The sequence below is a fragment of the Cryptomeria japonica genome, chromosome 7 (genome assembly GCF_030272615.1).
Source record: "Cryptomeria japonica chromosome 7, Sugi_1.0, whole genome shotgun sequence".
Taxonomy (NCBI): domain Eukaryota; kingdom Viridiplantae; phylum Streptophyta; class Pinopsida; order Cupressales; family Cupressaceae; genus Cryptomeria; species Cryptomeria japonica.
In genome coordinates this window covers 241,206,311-241,222,677 of record NC_081411.1, presented here as the reverse complement: position 1 = coordinate 241,222,677, position 16,367 = coordinate 241,206,311, and the positions used below count along the sequence as shown (strand labels likewise).

General features: G+C 30.1%; 1 protein-coding gene across 1 annotated transcript; it reads right to left on the bottom strand.

Annotated features, from left to right (window-relative positions):
• Window positions 1-12,457: 12,457 nt before the first annotated feature.
• Window positions 12,458-13,877, bottom strand: LOC131028380 (F-box/kelch-repeat protein At1g80440). Its single transcript, XM_057958644.2, has 2 exons — window positions 13,743-13,877; window positions 12,458-13,478 (listed from the first exon to the last, which is right to left on the bottom strand). The coding sequence occupies exon 2, from the start codon at window positions 13,456-13,458 to the stop codon at window positions 12,484-12,486; it is 975 nt and encodes a 324-aa protein (XP_057814627.1). The 5' UTR covers window positions 13,459-13,478; window positions 13,743-13,877; the 3' UTR covers window positions 12,458-12,483.
• Window positions 13,878-16,367: the final 2,490 nt, after the last annotated feature.

Here is a 16,367-nt window from a genome sequence, read left to right as displayed (position 1 = left end):
ATTTATACATAAAGAAAAAATCTTAAATTTATTTATAGAATTAAAATAAGTTTCTAAAATCATAGCTCATAGATTCATAGTTTAAATGGCAAAGAGGTCCCCCTTTTGTAACCTCATGGTTCCTAGCTTCACACTAAAGCATTTACCCCTTTTAAAAAAAATAGTTTCTTAATTCATATTAAAAATATATGATAATCTTATTTTTTCCATCTTTCTAAAAAGTCAAAATTAATATTTTTTATAATAAATATTATAAAATGATATATATTAATGTTATAAATTGTAATACTATATTGTACTATATTTTTATATATAAAAATATAGAAGTCAAACTATATAATCTAAATTTAAAAATTGTAATATTAGACCTATTATTGAAAAATGGTTCACATAGTATCAAATTACTTTATTTCATTTGTATTTTATAGTTGTATTTATATAATCATTTTCATTATATTTGAAAAAAATGGAGTCGTGGCAGAGTTGAGACCTAAGATATCACAGGATTGGCAATGGAAGGAATAGGGGGTTATTAAGTCGCAAAATGCCTCAAGGTTTTCACAGTAGTGCATGATGGCCATCAGTGTGGGCATGGAAGGATCTAATAAATAATAAATAGTTAGGAATGGGAGAGGAAAATCAAGATCCAAACAAATAAAATCAATTGGGGTTTGCAAGAGTCCACTATGGTTAGAAGGTGGAGTTCAAGAAAATTGAAAAGAAGTTTTGGAGGCTAAAACAAAAGGAATTTGAAACTCCACCAAAGAAGGAATGTATCAAAACAAAAATTAACCGTTGAATTTCATTGAATATTGACAATGTAGAATGAAAAGACTCGATTAAGTTTTTTAGAGAAAAAGCCTTTTATATGAAGTGGGTTCGAGAATGAATAACTTTTTCTAGCACTCATAGATGGAATGATAAAAAATGGAGTAAGGATAGTGTATTGAAGACCATTCCCAATGGTTTCTACATGGTTATTTTCACTAGTGAGAGAGAGAAAGTTCAGATCATGTGAAAAGGCCCCTTTATGATGGGAAAAATGGGATTTTTCATCAAAGACCAAGTTACCAAATTTGATCTGACAAAAGTGACCATTGAGGAAGTGCCTATTTGGATTAGGTTGTATAACCTATCCCATGAGTATTAGGACATGGAAACCTTGAAATGCATTGGCAATCACATTGGGAAATTTGTGAAAGCAGACGAAGCCTTAGATAGTAAGGAACATAGTATGTATGTAAGGATATGTATCTTTTGAAAACCATTCCTGCCCCTTCAGAAGGCTATTGAAATAAAAAATGGGGAAGGGTTTTGGCAACAGGAAATTGAGGTTGAAGATATAGTAGAAAACTACCTGAAATGTAAGCAAATGGGTCATTCGGCCGAGGAGTGCCCTCCATTTGAGAAAGGTAAAGGATTAGAGGAAGATTGTCTTCCATCCAAACTAATGAGTTCTATTCCTCCAGATGCAACTATGATCTAGAGTGAAATGAAGGACATGGAGGATGGTAACATCTCTGATCTTATTATGATGGAGGTACTTGGGAATAGTTCATGGGTGGAAGAGTTGTAGACTAAGATATTACCCCCCAAAGAGATCCAACTTAGTTATTATAACATCTAGCATATCATCTCCAAAAGGTGAAGAGTAGATAAGAATAGATGATGGTATTGAGGTCATTGGGGTTATTTAGTAGTTGGTTATGGCCCCCTCCAAAGTTAATGCAAGGACTATTTCGTCAAAGGTAGTGATTGGGGATAAGGTACAGATAGTCAAGAAGGTTAAGGTAGTAGCAAAACTTGAATTTTGATAAGCAAAGATGGGTAGTGATAAGTGGTTGTCGATTACATATGTGAACATAGAGAAGACTATGGATTATGAGATTCAGTTTAAGGACATTCATATTTACCCTATTATAAACATGGATATGACTTTAAATTATGCCAAATATGGTGAGTTTTCTTCGATCGAGCAAATGAGTGAATCTAAATCTAAGTGAGAACAACATAAGGAAGAAGATGATTTGGGATTGCAATCTATTGATTGCATTATGGGGAATAATTCTCTAGGATAGTCAAAATCTAAAAATTTTAAAGCCAAGATAGGGGAGAAGAGGTAGAGGGGCCCTAAGACTACAAGAAGAATTTGGAACTGGCTAGTAGTGCTAAAGGTCAAAGTAAACTCAAATTGGGAAAAGGTTATGCCTTTTCTTGGGGGAAATGAAGGTCCTTTTGTGGAATGTTAGGGGCTACAATGCCCTTGAAAAAAGGAGATTGATAAAAAATATTCCTTGATCAATTGCATCTTATTGTTGGTATCCTACAAGAAACCAAATTGAAGGGTGATGGCATCTCTTGTTTCAAAAAAAAAATTTCTTTTTGGGAAGGTGTTTTCAATGAGGCAGTTGGAGCTTCAGGTGGTTTAGGATGTTTGTAAAATGCTTCAATAATGATAGGGAATTTGATGCTTCAATAACATCATTGACCATTGGTGAAGATATTGTATAAGAATTTATGAAAAGGTATACATATTATTAATGTTTATGGGCTAGTAAACACTGAATACAAAAGAGTCTTATGGGCTCGACTATATTAGATTATTGATGACTTAGGTAATGAGATTATTTTTTGTGGGATGGGACTTTAATGCTACATTAAGTCCAAATGATAAGAAAGGGGGAAATGGTTGGTTTGGCCTTGTCCAAAAAAAAATTAGTAATTTTGTTAATGATAATGGACTAATGGAGATTAAATTTAAATTTGGGTTTTCTTAATATCACTTAAGAAAAACTTGAGAGATTCTTTGTAGCCAGGAAGTGGGTGGACCTTCCTTGGGTCTTTGAGGCTAAGATTTATCTTTTCCCTAGATTAGATCATTATCCAATTCGTTTCTTGATTCATGATGATTTGGCTCCAACTAGATACCCTTTCAACTTTGAAAAGATGTGGCTTTGTGCAAATGGTTTCAAAGACTTGATTGTATACAGGTGGATTAATGCTCCCAAAAGAACAAGTAATTTTGTTTATATTTTCTTTAAGAAACTCCAATTTCTAAAGGAATGTCTAAAGAAATGAAATAGGGTTCATTTTAAAAATATCTATGTTGAAAAATTCAATTTGGAGGACAAATTGGAGAAACTCCAAGCTAGAGTTATCTAGGAGGGGATGCAGGAGAGTGACTTTGTGGAAGAAAAAAAATTGAATCAGCTTTACTTGGAAATTCTTGCACGGGAAGAGGTGTATTGGTGAAAAAAATCAAGAGACACATGGCTCAAAGAAGGAAATTGAAACAAAAAAAAATCACAACTTGGTCAAATAAATAAGGTCTAGCAACATTTTTTTTCAATTAGGACTAGAATGGGGTGCTCTTAAATAATCAAAGTGATATCAACAAGGATGTTGTTCGATACTTTTGAAGAAAATCCTTTCTACAGATTTTGATCATGTGGATTAAGATGAGGGAGTCTAGAAGGTCATCCCATCTTGTATTTCTAAAGTGTAGAATAGGATGCTAATGGAGCCTGTTACTGAGGTAGAAGTTAAGGTTGCTCTGTTTTTGTTGGGTGGCGAAAAAGCACCATGGCTAGATGGCCTTCCAATATCGTTTGTCCAAAAGTTTTGGGATGTGTTAGGAATTGATTTCTTTTATGTTGTTGAAGAATAAAGGAAGGGTATTTTCATTTTAAAAGACCTGAACAATACTGTCATTGTCCTTATTCCAAAAAAGGATGATGTTACTTCATTCAAGATGATTTTGGGCCCATTTCTCTATGTAACATGATTTATAAAATCATCTCAAAAGTAATGGCTAATAGAGTAAAAGAGACTCTAGGCTCAATTATCTCTGAAGAGAAAAGTCATTTTTCTCTAAATAGGTCTATTTTTTAAGGGGTTATTATTATGCATGAGTCAATTGACTCTGTTCGCCTTGCTGGCACTAAAATAATGATGGTCAAACTTGATATCAAGAAAGTGTATGATCAAGTCAATAGAAATTTTCTCTCATGAGTTTTGAAAAAAAATTGTTGCTGTGATAAATGGGTTGAGTGGGTGAGTGGTTGTATCAGCACTCCAAGGTTCTTTGTTTTGGTGAATATAAAATTTCCAAGGCTTTTTTGAGTTGGCCAATGGTCTACAGAAAGGGGATCCTATTTTCCCCTTTCTCTTCATTATAATGGAAAAAATTATTGGAAGAATGACTACCAAAAAAAGAATGGATGACATTTAGAAAGGGTTCAAATTTTCTCATGGAGTGAAGTCTATCTCCATATTTAATTTTTTGATGATACATTTTTGCTAGGGGGGGCATCCTTCTGGGAAGCCCATGTGATGAAATTTATGGTGGATAGGTACATCAAATTTTTAGGGCAATGTGTTAATTGACATAAATTAGGGATTTTTTTCTTCAAAAATCAAAAAAATATGCAAAGGGGGATCTCAAGGATTCTTGAAATGAAAATGGCTACTCTTTTGGTGAAATATCTTGGTATTTCTTAATTTGGGGGAGCGTGTAGATCCAAATCTAGAAAAATTTACTAGAGACATATTTGAGTAGGATGGATGGGTGGAAGAGCAAGTGGTTATGATGTTAAAGATGGTAATTTCAGCCATTCCCATTTATTCTATGATGTGATTGAAAATTTTGAACAAAGTTTTCAAGATTGTGGAGAAAAAAATGCAAACTTTTTTCTAGAATGGTGCTAATGAATATGAAAAAATATCGTTATTAGCATGGGAAAAGATATGTGAACCAAAATAGTCAAGAGGAGATAGGATTCAAAATTGGTATATTATGAATCAAGTTATGGGTGCAAAGCGAGTGTAGAATATTTACTCAAAACCCAATCAACTTTGGATGAAAATCCTTAGAGCCAAATACCTGGATTCCTAGGAAAATGAATAGATCTTCACAATCCAAAACCCCCCCGCAAAGTCTGAGCCATATAGAATTTTATTCTTGAGTGTATACCCATGATTGTTGATCATATTTCTTGGTAGATCAAGGATGGACATTCTAAAAAAATTCGGAACTTGACTCTTGGGATGGATTGCCTATTTTGGCTAAGGATGATAGGTTTAATGTTTTGTCCAAGTGTTGAAGCTGCAGTGGGGCTCAAATGTGAGAGACTATCTAGATAGGTTTATCATGGACAATTTAGTGGTTTGGGACTAGAAAAAAGTGGATAACCTAAATATCCCCAATGTTGAAAAAAGACTTCTTATAGGTATCTTTGTGGAGAGGAAAGTATTTTTTTAGGGAACCAAATAGAGTGATTTGGTGTGTGGCAAATGAAAGGCAATATTCGATGAAGATAGGCTATAAATTTTGGAGACAAATGGAGATTTGGAGGATTTTCCTTCACATTGGTGTTGGAACAAGCATCACATTCCTAAGGTAGGTGTGTTCACATGACTCGCTTTAAAAACATGTAGATGTATCTATGACACTATGATAGTCTAGATGAGTGGTATGTACCTAGTTTAGTTTGTTGATGATTTGGGTGAGGAATGCAATAACTTTGATTGATTTCTCTATGTTTCAAGGAGTGAGATGAAGGTTTTCAATGCTTTTGGTTTTACATATTTTACTAAGGAAATTTGTTTAATCCATTAATAGTGTATTTCCCAAGTCTATGAGTTGGTATTTTGGTCTGCATTATACCACATTGCATGATCTAGTTATAGGCCTCTAGATTTAAGTTTAGTAGTGTGGAAGAAGTCTAACTACTGGATTTCATTTCATACACCTTTTTACAATATATATTAGAGTTATGTTCTTTAGAGGATTAATAGAATGGTCCACATTCCTTCAAATGAATAGATTTTGTTGTCCATACTTGGGAATATGTTCAAATATGTGTAAGAGTTCCTCCATATGACTTTCAAATGACCTAATTCTCTACAATACAATTTCTCATGTGTTGTTGTGTCACAGTCGGTCTAGGTTGTCCCGTTTCTATCAATTTGGTGGGTTTCTCCACTTCTGCAAAAAAATGATGATCAATTACTTTAGGATATGAATGAAGAAAGTCTATATATTTTCCGTATTTTTTTTAAGTCTACATGACGATTTTGGTTTCTCCTTAGTGGGTTGATGATGAATAAGTAGCAATTTTGGTGGTATTGATGCAGATTAGGTCAATATGTTAAGTTCTTTGATTTGTAGTTGATCCTAATCTATCCTATTGGCTTTGACGGATGTGTTGGGATAGTAATTTATCTCTCTAAAAAGGAAAATTCAAATTAGAGTTCAAATGTGATAAGAAAATTATAGTAAATCCATGTCATGATTATTCTCATGTTCTAAAATATCAACTTCCCTTCTATGCCACAAAAGTTTCTTATCTTACATATTTCCTTTCATCTATGAATATCCATTTGGACCAGTGTTTATTCTTACATTTATGGCACCAGCTCTTATTCTCGTTTAACTATATTTATTATCTAAATCAATATTATGTTAAAAATTGATTCAAGTTCTAGAGGTTCATTAATGATATTTTAATGATAAATTTAATTTGAATTAAGGTGAAAGAACATTTATTTTAATTAACTCTAACAAAACTAATTAATATGTGTTGTTAAATATTAATAAACTTGAATTCATTTTTACATATATTACATACATACTATCATACCTATATTTTATAAATAAAATTTATGTAGAAGACACCTAAAAATTCTTTATCATATGATTAATATTTATTAAAATTTAGTCTAATTTTAGAATATGAAATGATTTGCATGGAAAATAACAAAAAAAAAATTAGATGAAAGAATATTTATTTCAATTAACTCTAACAAAACTAATTAATATATATGTTGTTAAATATTAATAAACTTGAATTCATTTTTACATATATTACATATATATTTATAATATTATTGAGTGTTAACATTGTATCATATAAATTATATTAAAATCTTAGCTATTATTATTGTATTTTTCTATTATGGTCTTTGATTATTGTCTTATACCAATTACATGAGATCTGATCTTGAAAAAAAAAAAATCCTAATCTAAAAATTTAACAATATAATATGCATAACTATGTAGATGAACTTGATTTGTACAAAAGTAAACTACAACATTAAATAGAAAATTTACTAAAATGAGATTAATCTAAAATCATTATCAAATTAGTTTTTTTAGCTTATTTTATTATTATTAATTTTTTAGGTACGTTGAAATAAAAGTATAAATAATATTTAGCATGTTTAAATTTTCTTATCAAATTTATTTTTCACATCCACCAAAGAAATATTTAACAAATTCTAAAACTTTCAAAAATTATATTAAATTTAAAGGATTTAAATTTAATCAAACTTTTTAAAAATCAATATCTAATATACACAACATTAAAAATATAAAAGTTAGATTGGGGTAATCCTTATGTAATTTAGTAATATAATTTTCTCAAATATAATGAAAATAATTTAATTAAATATTATATAAAAAATTATATAATACTAGAAAAATTATATAATAATTAAATTATATAATAGAATAATAGAATATTTAAGTATAATTTTAATTGAGTTTTAACTTCTTATCTTTATTTTCAATTGTAAATGTCATTATAATTTAATGCTTATCCAAGAACATTGACATTAACCTAACCAAACTTTAAATCTAACCCTATATTTAATTCAACCTTAACATAAGACTAAGACTAAATTGAAGATTTAAACAAAACCTAACCTAATGATAATTTTAAAAGTAATAATAACTTAACACTAATCCTAACTCTAATTTAATATTAACTTAATTATTAATACATCATATTTTGGATTAGATATCATATAAACATTACATATCATCATGAAAATCTAAGTTCAGCAGTATCAAGGCACCAAGGGAAGGTGCATGCACAAAAAATATATAGTTAATGAGCACCTCCACTATAAGAAGATGATTACATTAGATACACTAATTTATAATAACCAAAAAAGGACAACCTTAGAGAACTAGGTAAATAAGATTTCAAATTCTAGTGAAGAGTTGGCTCCCAGTGGGGGAATCCAAGCTACCCATCCCAATTTTTCATCCTGCCACACTTCCACTCAACCATCAAGTATGTCTTGTTTGTGGGGGTGCGAGGTGCGTTCATGGATTAGGTCAGCTTCCTCCCGAGTGATCTCCATGTGTAAGTGCCTACGCTCCATTTGCCCCATGAAGGCCATTAGTCTTTGCTCAAATGCAGCCTTGCCCGGTTCATCCCTCTCCCAAGTGAAACCATGAGATAACTCTCGAGTGTACTCAATGAGGTGCCTGGTGTTGTTATTAAAGACGTCATCATTGCGATACTTCCAAATGAGCCAAAGAACTTCTAAAGAAAAGAAAGACCAAAAGATATTTGTAGTTTTCCTACAGCCCTTAATATAGCCTAGAATAACATCTATGTATTGAACAAAATTAGATTCTAGATTAAGGCCGAACAATCTCCATATTTGTTTTACAAAATGACACTAAAAAAAATATGTTTTACAATTTCAGGTACTCTACATATGTTACAGTTTAAGCAATTACTCTCCTTATCTTTTATGGGAGTTTATTTAATAGTAGGCGCCAGCCAAAGAACTATTTTTGGTTTAGACCCCAACAACTATTAAAGTGTAGCAATATGGTATCAGCCTCAGTAAGTTAAGTATAGATGCATTTGGCTTTAATGGCGAGGAGAGGTGTGCCATCGGCCTAGAAAAGTGCAAAGAGGGGGGAGTGGAAGAGAGGGGGGTAAGAGGGGAGAAGAACAGAAGATAAAGCCATTTTAAGGATGTTATAGGTCATGTTCTGGGATGTTGGGATAGAGAAGGTAAGTTTCAGCTCCTCCCACGATCTCAAATGGCCATTCTCAAATATCTATTCAAAATATTTAATACCCATATTGTGCCATTTCAGTGCAAAGTAGCCTTGGAGAGCGGCTAAAGGTTTCTCATTATGAAATAGATTCCACCATATTGATCTGTTATTGGCAATATGCCCCTGTATAGTGCCATTCACTTTGATGTGTACCAAGTGCTTCACCATTTCCCAAGCATTCCATAGGGACTTAAAGATCTTAGAACTAGTTGGGGATACCTCTAATTGTCCAAGAAGAAGGTCAAGAATTTGGAGATCCTTCCATTTCCTGGCTTTCTTAGTGATCGAGGATGCAAAATTATTTCTTAATAGAATTTTCCATGGCTCATTCCCTTCCATGGCCTTAAGAATCCACTTGGAGGCGAGGGCAATGCCCTGTAGTTTGGGGTCTTTCAACCCCATCCCACTAGATAGCTTATGCATAGTGTACCACTCCCATTTCACTACATGTTGCTTCCTAGCACCCTTTCCATCTAACCATAGGAACTCCCTAATCTGTTTTTTGGATATGGTTGAATTGGTAATTTCTAAATAGCCAAGCAGAGGAGAAATAGATATTATATGATGCCAATATCTTTTGACACACCTGAAATCTTTTAGCCAATGAAAGAAAGTTCATGTTCCATTTAGAGAGCTTCTTATCAATCTTATTCCTTACCCATTCCCACATTTCTTTTAGATTTGGAAGGACAGAGAAAGGGATACCTAGGTATTTTACAATCTGGGTAGGGCCCAGCCAGTTGAGAGAGAGTTTTGAAAGCCAGTTCATTAATACATCATATTAATATTGGATATATTATTATTATATTAATTATATTTTATTAATATTATATTTATATTATATTTTATTATTTAATAGATAATTCTTATTGTAATTAGACATAATAACATAATGTAATATAAAATTTATATATATATATATATATATATATAAATATTAAAGTAATATATATTTTTCAAAGATATTTATGAACATGTATACTAATTACCAATAATCATAATTTACAAACCGAACTTTTACTTGAGTATATATTTTTTCAGGACACTTTTCAATTTGCTTTCCACTATGTGGGTTAATCCAAGAATGTGGCACAAACTTTTAACAATGTTGATGATTAATATTTTGATGGTTAAATGTTTGTGGATTTAATTTTTAAAATTAAGTTTAAATATTTATAATTTTAAATAATATAGTATTAGAATTATATATATTATTATAATTTCATAATTATATAATTTTAAAGTGAGAACATACTAATTATTATTTTAAAAATTAAAATAATTATACAATATAAATATTTTCATCAATTATATTATAATTATTATGTTAATTAATAATTAATTATAACTCTAAAATCAATATAGTTAAGGTTAGAGTTAGGCTTAGACTTAGATTAAGGACTAGAAAAATTAGAATTAGGGTTTTATTTAATGTGAAAATTAGGGGTTGTATTCAATGTTAGAATTATGGGTTGTATTTAATGTTAAAATTAGGTTAAGAATTAGGGCTATAGTGAAAATTAATGTTAATGTTAGAATTAGAGTTGTGGTTACAACTAGAATTTGAACTGGGTTAGGGTAAAGATTAAATTTAGATAAGAGTTGAGATTAGATTGATGGTTATTGTTAAATTTAGAATTAAATTTATAGAGATTATTGTATTCTATAATTATATAGCTTTAGAGTTGGAATATGTAAACATTTAATCAATAAAACACCTTCAACTTTGAATTTCATTATATGCTACAATTTTGGGTACTCTCTAATGTATATCTACGATACATATGCCTTTATTATCCATTACATGACACTTGTTTTATTTTATGATTAAAAATATTAATATTAAATGAATAAAATAAGTAATAACTTAGATTTTAATAAAGATTTAAAAAAATAATAATTAAAAAAGTGAACTCTTAATGTGTTAATTATTTGTTCTTTAATTTATCTAACCTAACAAAATAGCTATATCTAAATTTAAAAATTTAGAGAAGGAAATTCAGACGATGATGGTTCTAATATTCTTAAAAAAATCATATTCTTAAATGTTTAATCCTAATGAATCTAGATTAATTCTCGTGCTACATTTTTTTTTCAAGAAGACATATATTAAGAAAAATGTTGAAATATTTTAGAGGAGGACATCATTCCTTTTATAGGAGCTAGAGAAAAAATAAGAAAAAAGACCACCTTTCATTTTTTTACTAGTGAAATGAGTAGGATAAGAGAGGCTGGAGCTTTTTGTTGTATTATGTTTAGAGAAATTTGATATATTACATTCGCCACCACATAAGAAAAGAGAATATAAAGTATTTTTTAAGAATAATATGAAATATAAAAAAATTTATGATCTTACAAATTGAAATTATAATTATGTATTAATTCTAAACTTTATAGTGTCTTGGTGCATACAATGAAATGCACTATTCACATTGGTATTACTAAAGTGAGATAATCAAATTTTTGATTTGGTCGTTGGGTCACAACTTGAAGATGTCTTAGTGGGCATGATGAAGGAATTAACTCTATCAAAAATTAGGTGTTTTTCATTGAGATATTTCATAGGAAACTAGATTAGGTTCATGTAATTTCTATTTGTAATTTTTGTATGCATTTTTTTTTCTTCAGACATGAATATTTTTTGCATTCATGCATTATTTTTTAACATGCATTGTATTTTCATGTGTTTATGTTTTTTTAATGCATTCATTCCTATTTAATTTATCCATTGTTTTATACATGTATGTATTAACTTTTCATGTATAAGTTTCTTTTTCATTTATGTATATGCTATTACATCTATTAAACATATTTTTTTTCATGCATATTTTATATTTTCATGATTACTATTCATATTTTTTTCATGCATTCGTTCCTATTTAATATATCCATTGTTTTATGCATGTATGTATTAACTTTTCATGTATAAGTTTCTTTTTCATTTATGTATATGCTATTACATCCCAGAAACATTTTTTTTCACACATATTTTATATTTTCATGATTACATGTTTTTCTTCCATGCATTACTCCTTCTGATGTATGCCTTTAAAAATTGCATGTTAATTTATATTTTTTATGATTGCATGTGTTTCTTCCCTATATTACTTCATTGATATATAGATAAATTACATGACTCTAGGAGAGCATGCATGTCTATAAAAATTACCACAAGTAAGATTCAAAGATAAAAAAAATCTTTGTTTTCCACATTCATACACTTAATATATTATATTGTATTGTATTGCTTTAGAAGGTAGTTACTTTGTCTTCTACAAGTTTAACAATTTATCATATATGTTATAATATTGAGACTTTTTGCCTTTTTTAATACAATTTTAGTTACATTATAAAATATCATAATACACAAAAAAATTACTAAATAATTTAAAAACCAAATCATTTTGAAAAATCCTCACTTTTTTAATTGATATTATTAAATCTTTAAAAAATATTAAAGACATTGCTGAAAAACGTTATAAATAAATAAAAAATCTTACTATTTATTAAAAAAAAAAAAATTATTTAATTCATACTAAAAAAAACTAAAACTAAAGAACATAGTAAATCCCAAAACCAAGCGATAGCTCAGTGTTTCCAAAAGTACTGTACACTTCAAATCAAATTTCAATGAACAAAAGAGAAGTATTGTAACTCCATGTCGTGCTTTTTGGCCCGCCTGTGAATACCCACCTCCGTAAAAATGGATACGGAGTGTGAGGCAGAAATTGAGGCCAAATCTTGGACCTAAACTCAAATTGTGGAGAACCAAGCCAGTCTAGATATGGAGGAAGACGACCTACCTTGAACCACCCCTTCGTTAAGCAGTCAAATTCCATCACTTCTTGCTTAGCAAAAGAATATATACGCCCAAATGCAACCTGACAGGATAAGGGAGGAAATCTTAGCAACTCAAATCTTCGCAAAACTTGCCAGCGTTGAATCATCGGATCGAATCGATGGGTCAAGTTAGAAAACTTTTTAGAGATGTTCACCACATAAAACATCCCATCAATATAAAAGGCTTTCGGCAAAACTACGGAATCTGGCATTACAGGAAGAAGATCCCACTTATCCTGAACTACATCATACACTGCTACTGCTTTACATGATGTCACAACATAAACCAATCCTTCAGGCGATGCGCAATGTGCTAATCTGTGGCCAATTGTATCAATGGGTATGTCTGCCCCTCGTCTCCATCTAAAAGTCATAAAATCGTAGACCATAACAGTGGACTTTTTTGGTGTTCTTTCATGTTCCAGACCTATCACAATCAGTTTTTTATCAACACACAAACATTGAGAATAGTGTGCATATCGAAAATTAGGAGGCATAGAAGGGCTTCTGGCCACTCTGTTGTGGACTGGATCATAGATTGTTATTCTATTAGCGCCATCAAATTGGCCCAACAAACATACAAGTTTGTCAGATATTCCTAAACTGATTCTTTCTCTTTCTTCATGCAATATGCCACTTTCGATCATTGTCTTCCAGTTTCTGGATACATACCTAAGGTTATTATGAAATATGAAAGGGACTCTCAGTAGAATCTTCCTTACTATTTCTTCTGGTAACCATTGAAAGTATTCCATAGAATTACAGATTAGGAGACCTGTCATTTGCAAAAGAAAACATTTTATTGTCAGTAATTCATCATATTTAAAATTAGAAATCAAAACTTTATATGCATAATTTAAACCGTCTGATATTTAACAGTCAGAATTCATACTCAATGAAAACATACTTTAATCACCAAAACAAAAAAACTGGTTTCCTCTCTTCGAGGGGGCCAAATCTTACAAATTAAATTAAACAATGATGAGCTAATAATGCAGAGAACAAAAATAATAAAACGGAAATAAAATAGTAAACAGACTTTTGATATGCGTCGTGTTCAATGCTTCAATATGCTGTATGCAAATTCTCTGTAATTCCTATTTGTACACAGTCTTAGGCGGCGATTGAAGGCTGTGATATCCACAAAAGCAGTTTGCAGCAAGAAAAGATGCATTAAAAACAAGTCACTCTACAATTAGAATTATATAAAGGCGGTGAAATGTTTAACTGCAGTTAACAGCTAAAAAAAAATGCATTAAAAGAAAATCAAATCATTCTTAAATTTATCTTGCTATTCTTCTAAAATCTTCATATAAATCCAATAACCATGCAGCATGCCCATCTTCAAAGTCCACTTCATCACGATCATCGTCGAAGTCCACGATGCAAGAACGAAGTGTAAACAAGACAATTCGATCAAGTTTTCTATCAGTTAAATAACGTCTTTTTAATTGATTTCTCGAAGTGGTCTATTATATTATCATTGTCCAGTTGATTTTTGAGGAAAGCGGTCTGTTATATTATATTATCATTGTTCAGTTTACGCCTGGAATTTGACAGGTTATATTGCACTTTATTAATAGACTGTATGTATCGACAGGTTATTTTTTCCAAAAATTGATACTTAAAATTATTAATAAGCCGTAAAAAATTATAATAGGTAATATATATTGATATATATTATTTCACAACATTTATTATAAATATATGAATTTATTTAGAATATTTTAAAATGGTAGAATTAAGATATAATTGTTTCTAATTTTATATTATTTTAATATGAATTTTTAGTATGTTTTTTCTTATATAAATTTAGAAACTTCAATTCTGTCAAGCTTAAAGAATTTATATTAAACTATTCACAAATTTAAAAAATTTAACACAATATTTTTTTTAAATGTAAAAAAAAACATTAGAATGACTAAACCGTCATAAAAAATTTATATGACAAGCAAGAGTGACCGTCAAATTCCAAGCCTGATTCAGTTGTTTATGGACACCGTCTATTCAGGATGCACCATCGCATCCGATGGTTCTTAAGACCTTAACTGCAGTTATCTATCTTTCAACAATTGAACTGCTCGTTTCCTAGCGCCTGTTCAAACTTCAGTTTAGCTCCAGTTGGATGCGGCTTAAGGGCAACTCCAATATAACTCGGTTGAAACAACAGTTTAATTAGAAATTTTTTCACCATCGTCGATCAAACATCCAATAGCAGTTCAATGAGGAAAACTGAGAAAGATCAAACGTCCAACAGCAGTTAAACAAGGAAAAATCAGAAAGAAGAGATTTTTGGATCGAAGTAATTCTTATTTTCTCTTGTTTCCGTTTCAATCACTTTTTATGCGACTCTCCGAACCTGCTGCATTTGTTTCAACCATTGAAGCAGAAAATTGGTATTGCTTGAGATTGTTTTGTGAACCTGCTGCGCCTCTGCTGGGAGTTTTTCAGTATTGCAGAACCTTACATTAGATGCTGCACTTGCTTCATAGGTCAAGTTGGTTACATATATTAATATATTTTTTTTTGGTTGAAACAAGTTGATTTCAGTTAATAAAATATGATAAATATTGGAAAACAAGAATTCCAAGCTCTGCCTGGATGATCTCTAGCCGAGGTTGCTTCCATTTGTCCTTTTAAATTCCTACCACCAAGAAAATCGAGACTATGAATATAAGTAAGATGCTTCCATTTGTCATTTTAGTCCACTGGATTTTAATTCTTCTTCATAATTTAGTGTTGTGGATTTTTTTATGGAGATTCAGATCTGCCAGCAGCCAATTCAGCAAAGATATGAAGCCCGCAGCTGCCAACCCAGAGATATTGTAGATTTTTAAATTTGTATTAATAATAAAAAAAAATGTCCCCAAATTCTAAATTCATGGTTTACAGTTGCGGATCACAATGGAAATGTTCTTGCAAAAGAAACGAGAGATAAGTTCTAGACGCCACCTTAAGTGTCTAAATGACAACTCTTAACGGTGTGAGGACGGACTTTCGTCATTTTGTAAATGCTGTCATTATGATATGGGAAAAAGTGAACAGGATTGAATGAAATAGGTTTTGAATATTGTACATTTTAACAATTGAATGGAACATATGGGTAAAAGTTATGAAAATTGTGTGTTTATAAAACTTAATGAAACATGAACAAAATATATGGAAATGGTATATTTTTTACAATTGAATGAATGTAGATATAGCATGACTTACATATATAATTATAGATATTAAAATTCAATTTTACAAAATAAAAACTTTTTTTTTTAATGCAAAGTTTTTGTTTAAGTTTTAAAATTTTGTTTTTTATTATTATTTATGAAAATCATGTAATTAAATTAATTAATTCAAAATTAATTAAATAAAAAATTATTTAAGTTTATTAACTAACAAAATATTTAAAATGAAATTAAATGTCCCTAATTTATTAAACTTAAAATTTGAAACAAAAAGATTAACTTCATTTCAATATAAACCCTAAGCTTTATATCTATAATGAAAATCCTAGTTTAACCTTAACATAAATGATAAATTATAAACATAGAACGTTCTATAAAATTATAAACCTTAAACTAACTAGAAGTGAACCCTAAAACCTAAATGAAAAGTTTAAACCAATGAAGATAAATGGAGTACCAGTTTATTTTGAAATCATTATGATATC

Bases quoted from the DNA above. Each gene is read 5' to 3' on its own strand.
- LOC131028380 (XM_057958644.2), bottom strand. From the start codon at position 13,458: ATGGAATACTTTCAATGGTTACCAGAAGAAATAGTAAGGAAGATTCTA.